Source organism: Topomyia yanbarensis, chromosome 3, assembly GCF_030247195.1.
Source record: "Topomyia yanbarensis strain Yona2022 chromosome 3, ASM3024719v1, whole genome shotgun sequence".
Taxonomy (NCBI): Eukaryota; Metazoa; Arthropoda; class Insecta; order Diptera; family Culicidae; genus Topomyia; species Topomyia yanbarensis.
In genome coordinates this window covers 111,692,594-111,706,012 of record NC_080672.1, presented here as the reverse complement: position 1 = coordinate 111,706,012, position 13,419 = coordinate 111,692,594, and the positions used below count along the sequence as shown (strand labels likewise).

Below are 13,419 nucleotides of genomic sequence, written 5' to 3'. Positions count from 1 at the left end.
TTTGAGATTTCTAGTACTGATGTTATCTTATGCTGATTTTTCTGAGTTCTGCCATTATCCCATAGAGTATGTGTTATTAAAATATCGCGAAACACTAAGTTCTAAATGTTCTCTATCGATATAATATCCGCAGAGAGTGATAAGAGTTATAGGAAATGTCTGATCACACTGTTACGTGGATTAAAAGCGTTTTCAATACTGTAATTTCAACTTTATGAAATTCTAACACTAGGATGTAGATGGTTGAATGATACGTGGTCGGTGTTAAGTCAGACCGGACTAAGTTGCAAACTCTTAAAAATTGAGGATAGCACTGGATAAAGAATTTCTTCAGCTACATTCAACTTTTTTTGAATTCGTTTGTTTGGCACGGCTCAAGGCGTTAGCTTCACGGAGCCGTGGGTCTTATATATTTACATGATGTAAAAGCAGAAAGCACAATGGTATTGTGACTGATGGCTTTGGTGGTTGAGAATAGACTGACATTAAACTTTTGCCAGAATAGTAAAATAATTGTAATATGATGAATCATGGCAAACATAAATTTGGAATTACAATGTGATGGATGCTGTGATTGAAACTTTAAACTCGCTTTTCTCGATATCAACACGATGTCACTTAGTCTGGTCTGTCTTAACACCGACCACGTTGCACTGTAAATTTAATTTTACAAATTATTTTTTAATCAAGAAGGAACAGTAATTGCATCGGGAAAAGTCAATAAAAAACCATATCATGTAAGAAAAATTCGTTAGGGATCTCCAAAATTTATTAAGTGTTGATTTTGCACATAGTGAGTAGCAATTTACTACTAACTCACTTTGTTCATCCAATTGGCGAGGTCATGTAAGTTTTGGTCGACGTGCTCAAGGGTATCATTTCAATCAGTTTAATCAATAAGAACACGTACCAAACTACCATGGCAACAATATTACAAAATGCACTTTGAAACAAAACATGACACTAAAACGATTAAAATACCACCCTACATTTGATCCAGTTTTATCAAGAACGGTGAGTAGTAAAGTCAAAATAGTGATGACTAATCTCCAAAACATACAACGTCTATTCTGCTATTGGTGGGCGCAGCGCTACGGTAATATTCTTATTTCCTCCCTATCAGACAGACTGCTGAATTATTTGCCCAAACTGCGAGTGTTGTTTGCCTTCAATTTCTGTTATCAGGAACGAGTTATACCAGACCTCCTATCTTACTTACACAAGCCCTATTCATTCAGGTCGCTATCAACCTGACGTCGTCGGTTCCAGTGCAGTAGAGTAGCAGCTGCAAAAGTTAAACTGATAGTAGTCTTGTTTGCTTATTTATTTTTGACCATATCTTGGATTAGTACCGACTGAGATCGACCTACCCTGATTGGCGATAACCTTTTTCACACCTGGTCGAGTTTGAATCGGTACACCGAATTTCGTTTTTTGTATTATCTCAAGTCGAGCAATTAGTCGCCAGTTGTCAAGACTGAGCAGTGTGTGTAGTCGAAAAAGGTGCTACATCTAGCGAGATGATAACAGATCTTACTACCCACGAAAGAGATGATTCAGCAGCGAAAGAAGTAACAATTCACAGAAGCAAATAAATGTCATTCATTGCCGGTTATTCTGATCGGTGGTTTCGAAACAATCAGCGGTGACGTAGCATGACAAGTACTATTTGAGTTACGTTATCTAGCCACAATTCGTCACCTGCGAAGCAGTTTGTGCCTTCTGCTATCACATGTAACACATTTACCTACATAGAATACCAGCTGGATCAGTTAGTACAGGTGTAAAACTTACTGCAGACGCATTTCTGTAGGTGTGAAAAATAATTATTACCAAGTTCAGGACGTGCGACCTAAGATTACAAAAATAGTGTAAGTGCCATGAGATGATTACAAGGTCGAAACAATTGTTAACCGCGTGTAGCGTCAAATAAATCTGTAGCATACATATGAATAGTTGAATGCAAGGAAAAACTGCGAAACTGGAACGGATTGCATACAGCGGCTCGCAATTCTAGTCGTCCACCTGCTTTAGGAAAAGATGGGGTAAAACTCCGGACAAAAATGTATTATTAAAAGTTGCTGAAAATCTCCGGAAACACCAGCCGGAAGTCCGTCATAATAAACCTACAATATCAAAGTTCAATTGCAACCGAGATATAAAAAAATAACATGTTCTACTAGTGTAATTATTGTGACTCGTGTTAAAACTTTTAGGATTGTTTAGAGAACAATAAAAATATAACGGAGTCAGAATTTCTCAAACCAATCTTTTTGTAGAATTTGGCATTGTAAAACCAAATCAAGATTAGTTCAACGAAAAATTTTTTTTGATCAAAATATTGATATTTGAATTTTTTAGCCCGTTGATTTTTAAAAACGGATTACGGACCACCTAATTGACCGATTCTAGTGCACTAACCAGCAATATGAAATTGTCGTAGACCTTTCGTGATTTTTTTCCGATCTAAATAGTTACTATATTGTATATTATATTTTGTGCTCTTCAGGCGCAAAGACGGTTTTAAACAATTTTCACCCTAATGGAGAAAAAATAGTTTTTTGAACCTTAGTAAGTTTCCAAAAATATTAAGAATATATCTTGATTTGTTTAACCTTTTTCGCGAAATTTTCATTTCTTAAGAGTGTGAATCTATGCTTAATTTCTTTTGTAGATCCTGATATACATTTCGTTGCAGGATCACGAAAAGATTGTCGTTGATAATAGGAGTATTAAATTTTATGTATTGTTGGTACTGATAAATTTCTAGCATCAACTATAGAATCACTTAAATTTTGTAATGCCGTATCAATGTGAGCTTTATTTGGTAAATCATGATCATGATTAAAAATTATTAACAGCTACTTGAGAAAGTGAAAAAGTTACTGGAAGGTGATTAAAATCTACAGTGACACAATTTTATATTCGTACACCTCTAGTGTATATGTTTAAGATTGTTTCATAAATGTTTGCGATATTTAATACAGGTATTGTTTTGTAAATGTGGTAGTAGAATCATCATCTGTCATTTTCTTATTATTTATAATCTAAAGTGTGCAAGTTTCCCTACACCACACATAAAAAAATCATTACTTGGTGTGAAAATGGCACAATTTCATATTCGTACACTTCTGAAAAGTCAATTAATTTGTAATTTAAGCCCTGTTCTTTCTTCATTTTTTTTATTTTACATAGAAAAATAAATTTTATGACTACAGGAAAGTGTTCATTGGCACAGTTTCCTATACACTAATTTAAGACATTCCCTCAAATTAACGTAATGGTTAAAAAAAGTAAACTAACTGCCATTATGGGATGGAAACTAATTATTACTCACCAAAATGAAGCTAAATCACTTCATGAAATCTTTGAAATTGTTCAAAGGTTGCGTCCAACTATTTAACATGTCGTTAAAAACTTTTATGTGGCGAAACGTAGAGCAGATATTTCTAACAACTTGAACTGTAAAAAAAATTCCATGAGGGATAAAAGAATTTTTTTTAGAAAAATTTGGGAACATCGATAAATTAATGTTATTTACATGGTAAATAAATTGAATCATAGCATTTAAGTATAAGCATGCTCTGGTACGGTACGTAATGTATGGAGTACGGATAATTACAATGCTTGTGTTCTGAGCAAGAAGCCGTTCATCAATGAGAAGAACAAAGAATTGATTTTTTATTTATTAAATAATGTTGAAACATTTTATCGCAATATTGGAAAGATTGTAAACTTTGTCTACGAGTCCAAATTCAACATCTTTGACTCAAATGTCTGTTGTTTCGAATGGAGAAAATCGAACTCAGACCTTATAACAGCAGCTAAGCGCAGGGACAAAGGGAGTTATTGTATGGGGTATTATATGTCCACTAGAAGAGCTAGAAATTTAGTCTTCATTGATGGAATGATGGATCAGAATGTGTATTTTAATATGAATATCATAAAATAAATTTTAAAGCAAAGCTTCCGTAAAATGGTACTTTCACTAAGAAATGGTGGATATTGAAAATACGATCAGGAGAAAAGCATTATTGAACTTTAAATTTATTATAATTTATTATAATTTTGTTAGCAAATTCCCATTCAGATTGAAAAGCTTCAAAGATGGAGGTAGAATTTGACATTTCAGTCATCAGCTGAAACATTGAATGCTGCAAGAAATTAAATTTTAATTCCATTATACTACCTAGATCCATTGGGGCAAAGGAAACGTTGTATAAAAACGAAAATATCGTTCTTTTAGCCGTGCTACCAGCCACTGAAGCATAAGATGACATGCCATTGTAGGATGGTGTGACGAAGATAGACGTTCCTTGCACGGTAGAGAAGTTTTAATTCTATTTAGAAGCGGATTAACACGTTTAAACTTGTTTTCTTGAAGTGCACCTGAAGAAGTTGGTAAATTTTTTATCTGTTGCTTTGAACAAGAATTTATAATTTTTTCTCGAATAGAACATTCCCAGAAATTCGATTTATTGTTGTTACTATAATTAGCGCATTAGAAACTTTCTGTGGTTTCTTTCGCCGGACAAGCGTCCTTTGTGTGCAATTTATCACAGCAGATCATACACTATTTATTTGTGCCGTACCCAAAGCCTTGGCATCTACAACACTGGGTCAGATTTTTAATTCTGCCCCCATGGCGTCTATAATGTTCCCACTTCAAGTCAAGTGGAATTTTTTAAAAGGGCGTTGACGTTTCAACGTGGATAATTTTCAAATATGTTTTGTTCGTTTACTGTATTTTATAAAGCAAAATTTCATGAGAACAAGGAAAGAATATTTCTGTACGCTACAGGGCTACAGGGAAAGAATATTTCTGTACGAAAAAATATACATTGAAAAAAAATGTTTTGTAATTCTTCAATTCAAATTGCAAAAAAAAATTTTCTTAATTTTTAAAATTTCGTCAGCAAAAACCTAAAGAGAAAAGAAACATTTTGAATGTGATTGCATGATGGAGAACTTATCGGTGAAAAAGTTTTTCTAACAATAACTTTATATATGTTTTTAAATGGCATACTAGTTGACATACAAAACTGCAATTTCATTACAGAATATAATTCTAAGTATCATTTTAAACCAAAATGCATTTAACAAATCTTCCAAAATGCGATAGTTGTCGAGATATTTTGAATTTTGCTCCAACAAAAACAATTAATGTCATCATGGTGGTGGTGAGCGTCTAGAAAATATCTGTGTTTTCACCTAAACAAAAATCATTCCAGAAAATAGGAGCCTCAAGGTTTCCAAAACACTCACCTGTTATTTTTTCACTTTTATTTGTTGCTTTAACAACGCAAACAAGTTGCAAAACAACGAAACACGTTGTATCTCCTTTTTACAAAGAACAAAGAATCAAATTCAGCTCTCAAAAATATTGTTTCAGAATAGCAGTTCCACGAATATGTACGATAGTCAGAAAGTCTTGCTATTTTCTGAGAAATCGAGGGGGTCCGAATTACCCCCACTGTCTTAATAGCCCCGGATTTCTCTATTATTTGCTGTCAAAAATTCAATTTTCGTTTTGAATTTTCCCATCCCACAGAACCAAAGGAGTGACATTAACCTTCTTAGCCAAGTCACTCCCAACGATTTATCATACCCCCTTTAAACTGAAACAGTCCTCTTTTCTTCCTCCTTCAAGATTCAAAAACGATTCTTTAATAATTTAATTGCCTTATAATTTTGAAACATCTTTGAACCAAACTCTGCACAATAGACCTGGTCGTTTTAATATTTGAGACATATTATAATATGCCTCAAATATTATTGTTGATAAGAAAAACACTAAAGAATAACTGTAGTGTCTTTCAAGATGCTTTTCAGTACTGGCTGCGTAAGGGTAAGAATAGAATAGAATTGAATTAACATAAATTTTTATTTTTGCTAAAAAATTACATAACATTTTCTTCAATGTATTTTTTTCGTACAGAATTATTCATTCCCTGTACGCCTACGCCCTTTTGAAAAATTGCTCTTGGATCAAAATATTGCGATTGACGGAAAAACATGTAGATTCATAAACCGAACACAACTGCAAAGTTTCGTTCGAATCGATGGTCATATTTTGCGGTCGACCGGTTTCTCATGGAATCCCTCTCACGTTACGTAAGTTCAACTGTATTTTCTCGAAAATGTATGAAGGTTTAACATTTTCACAACACTGTTTCAAAAAGTAGACTCAAAGTAATACGTAAATATGTAGGTTATTCTATGCAAACTGTTGGTGTGGTCCAAAAAACTTTATCGAATTTTCGATCTGTCACGTTTACTTCTGAATTATTATTATATTAGAACGGTTCTTCCGGAATTTATGAAAGTCTACAAAAATCGGAATTTATATAGTTTTTGGCAATGAGAAATAATTAAAAAAAATTATAGATTGTTGCTGTAAAAAGGGCTTTTACTTTTAATAGTGGGTAATTGAAAACTTTCTTCATCATCTAATTTACCTGTATTTAATACAAAATTTCTGAAGGTAGTAACAATTGCTACATTCGAATTAACAGACTAAAGTGTATTATGCTTCACTCCAGTTATATCTGTGCAATCACACACCTATCCTTTTATGTTAGCTTACATGCTACGGGTGTTTAAAGTATTATTATTGCAATGAAAACAAATAAATTTGCTAGACAAAAGGATAGTAAAACTACTTCACAGTGAATTTCCTAACAAATCGCGATAGTTAAAGTTTGGTCAGGATAAAAATTTTAAGAATTTATAATTTAATTTTCACTTTCCTTAAAAAGTTAGTGTCGAGCTATGGGCAATAGAATAACAATTATAGAAATATCGATTTTTTCCAGTTTTAACCACTTGAACCAGAGAAAGGTCCAGATTATGCATAAATAAGTACTTTAAATTACAAAATTGTTAAAAAGAAGAGTTGAGTAACAAAATAAAAAAATCCCGCATTAACATTTCTTTAGTAGTTTCTTTGCAATCAATCCTAAAGAAAATTCGTGTTTTCCATCAGAAGACCCCTTAAACTCATTTAACCTTTGGATCATTCCACGCGAAGTGATCAAGGCACGTGTAATTGACCTTCACGGATTTGAACCGCCGGCATCGGCGGTAAAACATGATGATGAGTTATGTTCTACCATAGACCATGCGGTAGACTTGGGTGCAACGCCCAACTCCTACTTAGCAGAAGGCAAAGAATTCTTCACATTCCCTTTCGATCATGTCCATATGAGCCTGCCTAGTCCTAGTTTTCCGTTCTAAGTTTATAACTGATTCGCTCTAGAATAGATATCCGTCTTTCATTTTCATTGCTTTCGATTCTCTTAGTCTCAAATTTGCCGAAAATAGCCAACAAAATCGATACAGTAGAACCTTGCGGCAATTAAAACATAGTAACATAATCAATGCCATTACGTACGAGTAAAATATGTAATTTAACCAAGGTGCCTAATTTCCAAATATGAAACATATGGTGTATCGACGAATAAACAAACAAGAACCTATTTTTATTTTTATTTAAAGGGTTCCTGTAAGCAAGATAACTGCTTAACCTAATTGCAAACAATATGGGTCCACGATGTGTTCCTATTAACTCATTTTTACAAGCTCTGGGACACGTTTTCCCATCCACACTAGTTTTGTCAAACTAAATCATTGTATTTATAACCTCATGTAGCTTCAAATCACGAATACGGCCACTAAATATAGTATAATCTGCGATAAGATATCGCCACTAGTATCCGCTTCCATGTAGTCCGTTATCGTCGCTGTGTCTTATCGCTGCAGTATCTAAATAAATTAATAAAAATCGACATTTTCGCTCGTCAGATTTCGTACCATTCAGCGCAGAACACCGGCACAGTGCAGCCCGATCGTTTTATCGTACTTCTCGCAAGATGGCCTCGCTTCGCTTGATAACACCGGAACTGGCGGAAAAGGCTAGATTGGAGCTGAATGAAGTTCCCAGCAGAATCCCGGAGGACATTGCTACCCTGAAAGCTTGGCTTTCAAAGCAGCCGCATCTTAACCCACGCACCGACGATCAGTTTTTGGTGAGTTTCCTCCGCGGATGCAAATATAGCCTGGAGAGGACCAAAGAGAAGTTGGATAACTACTATACCGTGAAGTCGGCGATTCCTGAATTTTTTGATAACCGTGACCCAACGAATGCGAAGATTCAGGAAAATGCAATGCTCGGGTATGTTCAGTTATTTGCTATTGCGAGATAGTTTACTACTAAGGATTACCTTTTTCATCAGAGTGAATTTACCACTTCCATACACGATAGGGGTAGCGGGACCTCGTATCATGCTAGTGCGAATGGGATGCTACGATCCCAGTAAATATTCCATCGTGGAAATTATGAAGGTCTGTTACATGATCACAGATGTGCTCCTAGTGAATGATGACATATCGGTCATTGCTGGCCACATGGTACTAGTTGATCTTCGAGGATTATCCTTGTCTGCGCTGTCTCAGTTTAGCCCAACTTTCATCAAGTAAGTGAAACAAATTTGACCAACTCGAATGTTGCATATTCAACTGTTCTATTTGATTACAGAAAAATGACATCAGTGATTGAAGCGTTTCCTATTCGAACGAAAGGAATCCACTTCGTCAACCCATCAACAGGATTCGATGCTCTCTTCAAAATGTTTCATGGATTTTTGAACAAGAAAATTCAGGAGCGAATAGGCGTGCACGAGACATTCGAAACACTTCACAACGTGATCCCAAAGTCCTATCTCCCTGAGGAGTACGGTGGGAGTGGCGGAAAATTGGCAACGATTATTCAAGATTGTAAAAATGAGCTGGTGGCTTACCGCGAATTCTTCCTGGACGATGCTCGGTACCGAAATGATGAGAGAAAGCGACCAGGAAAGCCACGAAACGCCACTACTCTGTTCGGTGTGGAAGGTTCCTTTCGATCCTTGGATTTCGATTGAGGTGTGATTGTGTGTAGTAAAATATTTGATGCTTTCAACGTGCAGTTACAGTTGACAAATGTAATCGAAAGAAATCAATGCGCCTTTCGGTAGGCAATGTTTTGAAACACCTACTGTTGCTCATTAGCTTTTATTGGTACTTGACATTTTTGTCGTGACTATAACTAACCTTTCAATATAGGGGTCCCTTTTCAAAATTTCGGATGAAACGGGAGTGATATTTTTTGAAGCTTTGTAACTTTTATTATACTGAACGTAATTGCACAATGTTCGCAGTTATCAATAGGCAAAATGTGCACCAATTTAGTATTAAATTTCGAAGTATGTACCTTCCATAAATAAAGCAAAAACTTTTAAAAATCTTGTTTTCGGCATGTGAAAGAACCGAAATTTTTAAACCTTTCAGGCAGAGCTGTTAACTACGAGACCCACTCAAACATTGTAAGGTTGCACCCAACAAATAAAAGAAAGAAAACCTAATTAAATAAGAAAATGACTTAGATGAAAGAAAACAAATACTTTGAATTATCCGGTGTGTAATTCCACACACGAAAAATTTTCAGGTGTAAAGTTTACTCCCAACAAGTCTTCCGCTGGTGCTGATTGTCGGTCTCGCGGATTTCGGAACTGAGTTATTTGGATAGTTTGAATAATTTTATTTGTCATTTATTCAATCCAGCTCCAACTTTCTAAATGAACCGTCAATGCCGAAAAAATCATTTTCTCTAAAAGATACCGACTGTTTCAGCGGCAATTGTATTCTTTGCGCTTCCTCGGCTTGACTATCCCGCAATTCGGCCATCTCAAGTAAATAATCTCGGTTGTTTCTGAGTTTCATCTCCCAAAAATCCAAACATGTTTGAATAGGTCCAAGCAGTCCGTCGTACTCCGTGGGCAAAATTTCTCTAGGGAAATGCTTGTGAAGCGAGCTCAAACTAGAACCATGAACGAATATCTACGGTCATAACAAATGCGATTAAACTAACATTTGATGTTCGATTATATTACACATTACTCTCTTGTCCTGATTCTTTTGTGAAAGTAAGCTGTTGAAAATTGCCATCACTGTGTGCAGTCCCGGAGGTGGATTAAGAATATGGATCCCCCGCATCCTGAAAGGACTTGCGTCTTGATATAAAATGGCTACCTGCCTCAAAAATTCCATTTCGAATTGAAACAGATGAGCGGCCGTTACTCTTGCCAGGTCTATTATCAAGCACATTCCACATATTACCACCTGATCGTCATCTCGCATCATAATGTCGTTGATCATTGTTCCGATCTTTATCACATCGGCAAAGGAGCATTTCTCCAAATCAAATTGGGCGACGCGAATTATAAAAATTCTTGGATCTATTGGGCTGGCCGTTTCGGGCAAAGGAATCCCAACTCTACGAATAATTGATTCAATATTATATTTTTAAGTTTAGGTACTAAAATACGATCCAATCTAACCCCAACTTTATAACTTGTAGTACATGTTTATCAAATGGATCCCGATTCTGTACTACCTGTCGAAGTATTGTTCTGATCCGGTAGAATAGGGATAGTTTCTCTTTTGTTTTCACTAAACTAAATTTACACCCGCGTAGAAACGATAGCAGAATCTGATCGTTCAAAGTGCCACACAGCATGGCGCATTCATTCAACCAGCTATTCAAAACTTCTAGCTGACTTTTCAATTGATACGGATCTTCATTTAATTCTGTTTTAGCAACATCAGCCAGATCAGACGAAATTGGACGAATAGTTAACATTTTGTCTATTAAACTTAAATCTTGCTCAGTACGCACTGCACTGAACTGGAAACAGTTGCAGCTTATTGACTACCGTTACAATCTATCACACGGTAGGTTAATGCGCCGATTATCTTATCTGAAGTTGTGATGCGTACAATACTTACGTATCGAAGTGGAATTGTGCACACGACAGTTGCATTCGATGCACAAATTGTCTCAATCGCATGTTAATGTATTTTTTTTTTGGTCGACAATAAAAGTGTAAGCTCGATTTAAGTTGATATATTTTCAATCGGAATTTGTTTGCGACAAGTCAAGCAATATTTGAGATTTTTTTGTGGAAAATGAAAAGTCATACGATCTTCTACTTTTGATCTTTTATTCCTTATTTATCGATATTTAGAAAATGATTTTTTTCGAAAATTGAAAACATCTGCTTCAAAATGGCGGATTTTGCGGCCTCTGCGCCCGAATCATCGTCCTACTTTATCTAGTTCAGGGCTTCTCGTAGTTAATTGATATGTAAAAAGGGGTATAATTTATTAAAATAGATACAATCAATATTAATTCTTCAAAAGGGCTAGATAGATTTTTGTAATAAACTTATAACGCTCATTATTCCGCAGCCGAGGGTAATTTTTGAAAAATACAAATTTGAAATGTTTTCTGTGCTTAAATTAAAAGAAATCAGCAAAACAAAAGTTTGTTTACAAATCTTATTAGCCCTATTCCAAAGTTAATATGGAAATTTCCTATGACTTATACCTAATTTCAATAAATTTCAGTGAGAAAAAATGCAATTTTTAAGACGTTATAGAAAAAGCGAAATTTATCACTATGCTATATTTCACCCTAAGGAGGAAAATTTGGTAAAAACCAAAATTTCTCACTAGGGTGAAAATTTGTTGGTAAAAACCAGTCTTTGTACAGGAGGGCACAAATCCTTATTTCATACTATGTTGCGTTTCGGCTTCGCCTCATCAGAAACCGACACTAACACATTGTCGGAATAGATTAGCGCCGGCTTGACGCAAATCCCTTAAAACTAAAACACACTATGTGTTTCAATCAAACGACTGATCAAACGTGATGTCCCGTTCGAGCAGAAGTTCTGTTTATGCCGATGAGACACAAGTGAAGCCGAAACTTGTCTTGGCTTAGCAGGCCTATGCGAAAGCACTATGCTATATTTCACCCTAAGGAGGAAAATTTGGTAAAAAGTGTCGGTTTCTGATGAGGCGAAGCCGAAACGCAACATAGTATGAAATAAGGATTTGTGCCCTCCTGTACAAAGACTGGTTTTTACCAACAAATTTTCACCCTAGTGAGAAATTTTGGTTTTTACCAAATTTTCCTCCTTAGGGTGAAATATAGCATAGTGCTTTCGCATAGGGCTGCTAAGCCAAGACAAGTTTCGGCTTCACTTGTGTCTCATCGGCATAAACAGAACTTCTGCTCGAACGGGACATCACGTTTGATCAGTCGTTTGATTGAAACACATAGTGTGTTTTAGTTTTAAGGGATTTGCGTCAAGCCGGCGCTAATCTATTCCGACAATGTGTTAGTGTCGGTTTCTGATGAGGCGAAGCCGAAACGCAACATAGTATGAAATAAGGATTTGTGCCCTCCTGTACAAAGACTGGTTTTTACCAACAAATTTTCACCCTAGTGAGAAATTTTGGTTTTTTCCAAATTTTCCTCCTTAGGGTGAAATATAGCATAGTGCTTTCGCATAGGCCTGCTAAGCCAAGACAAGTTTCGGCTTCACTTGTGTCTCATCGGCATAAACAGAACTTCTGCTCGAACGGGACATCACGTTTGATCAGTCGTTTGATTGAAACACATAGTGTGTTTTAGTTTTAAGGGATTTGCGTCAAGCCGGCGCTAATCTATTCCGACAATGTGTTAGTGTCGGTTTCTGATGAGGCGAAGCCGAAACGCAACTTAGTACGAAATTTATCTCTTTTACGTTTCTCACAAAAGAAATGTATAGAATTCGCTCAAACTTTGTAAACCTTTCCCGAGACCCGGAGAGCCGAGTCTCATATACCAATCGACTCAGCTCGACAAATTGAGACAATGTCTGTGTGTGTGTGTGTGCGTGTGCGTGTGCGTGTGCGTGTGCGTGTGCGTGTGCGTGTGCGTGTGCGTGTGCGTGTGCGTGTGCGTGTGCATGTGTGTGTGTGTGTGTTGGTGTGTGTATGTGTGTGTGTATGTGTGTGTATGTGTGTGTATGTGTGTGTGTATGTGTGTGTGTATGTGTGTGTATGTGTGTGTGTCTGTGTGTCTGTGTGTCTGTGTGTCTGTGTGTCTGTGTGTCTGTGTGACTGTGTGTCTGTGTGTCTGTGTGTGTGTCTGTGTGTGTGTGTGTGTACAAAATGTCATGTAATTATCTCAGCAATGGCTGAACCGATCTTAATGAAACTAGTTTCAAATGAAAGGCCTAACGTTGTCATTTGACACTATTATTTTTGTTTTTCGATATGTTGTTTACTTTCTGAGATATGGGTCATTTTGTCAAAACATTTCAGGTTTTTAGTAAATAACTTTTGAAAAAAGCGATGTTGTCCCACAACCTGCGCATAATAAATATATAAAACTTATTATAAACTTAATAACGCATAAATAATAAAACTTGTAAAAATACCTTTCGAACAAGCTATATATTGTCAAAATCCGTTCATGAGCGACGGAGATATTAAACATTTTGTATTTTATTCCTCGCTTACCAATATTCACTAACTAAAAATGAGACCGTT

At 35.9% G+C, this 13,419-nt stretch overlaps 2 protein-coding genes across 2 annotated transcripts; one reads left to right on the top strand and one right to left on the bottom strand.

Moving 5' to 3' along the window:
* Positions 1-1,563: 1,563 nt before the first annotated feature.
* LOC131692649 (alpha-tocopherol transfer protein-like) lies at positions 1,564-9,380 on the top strand. Its single transcript, XM_058979808.1, has 4 exons — positions 1,564-1,871; positions 7,804-8,173; positions 8,235-8,474; positions 8,537-9,380. Exons 2-4 carry the CDS (start codon positions 7,872-7,874, stop codon positions 8,919-8,921), a joined length of 927 nt encoding a protein of 308 aa, XP_058835791.1. The 5' UTR covers positions 1,564-1,871; positions 7,804-7,871; the 3' UTR covers positions 8,922-9,380.
* A 211-nt stretch (positions 9,381-9,591) lies between these two features.
* LOC131692751 (alpha-tocopherol transfer protein-like) lies at positions 9,592-10,701 on the bottom strand. The gene is made up of 3 exons (XM_058979988.1): positions 10,377-10,701; positions 9,937-10,312; positions 9,592-9,876 (listed from the first exon to the last, which is right to left on the bottom strand). Exons 1-3 carry the CDS (start codon positions 10,676-10,678, stop codon positions 9,592-9,594), a joined length of 963 nt encoding a protein of 320 aa, XP_058835971.1. The 5' UTR covers positions 10,679-10,701.
* Positions 10,702-13,419: the final 2,718 nt, after the last annotated feature.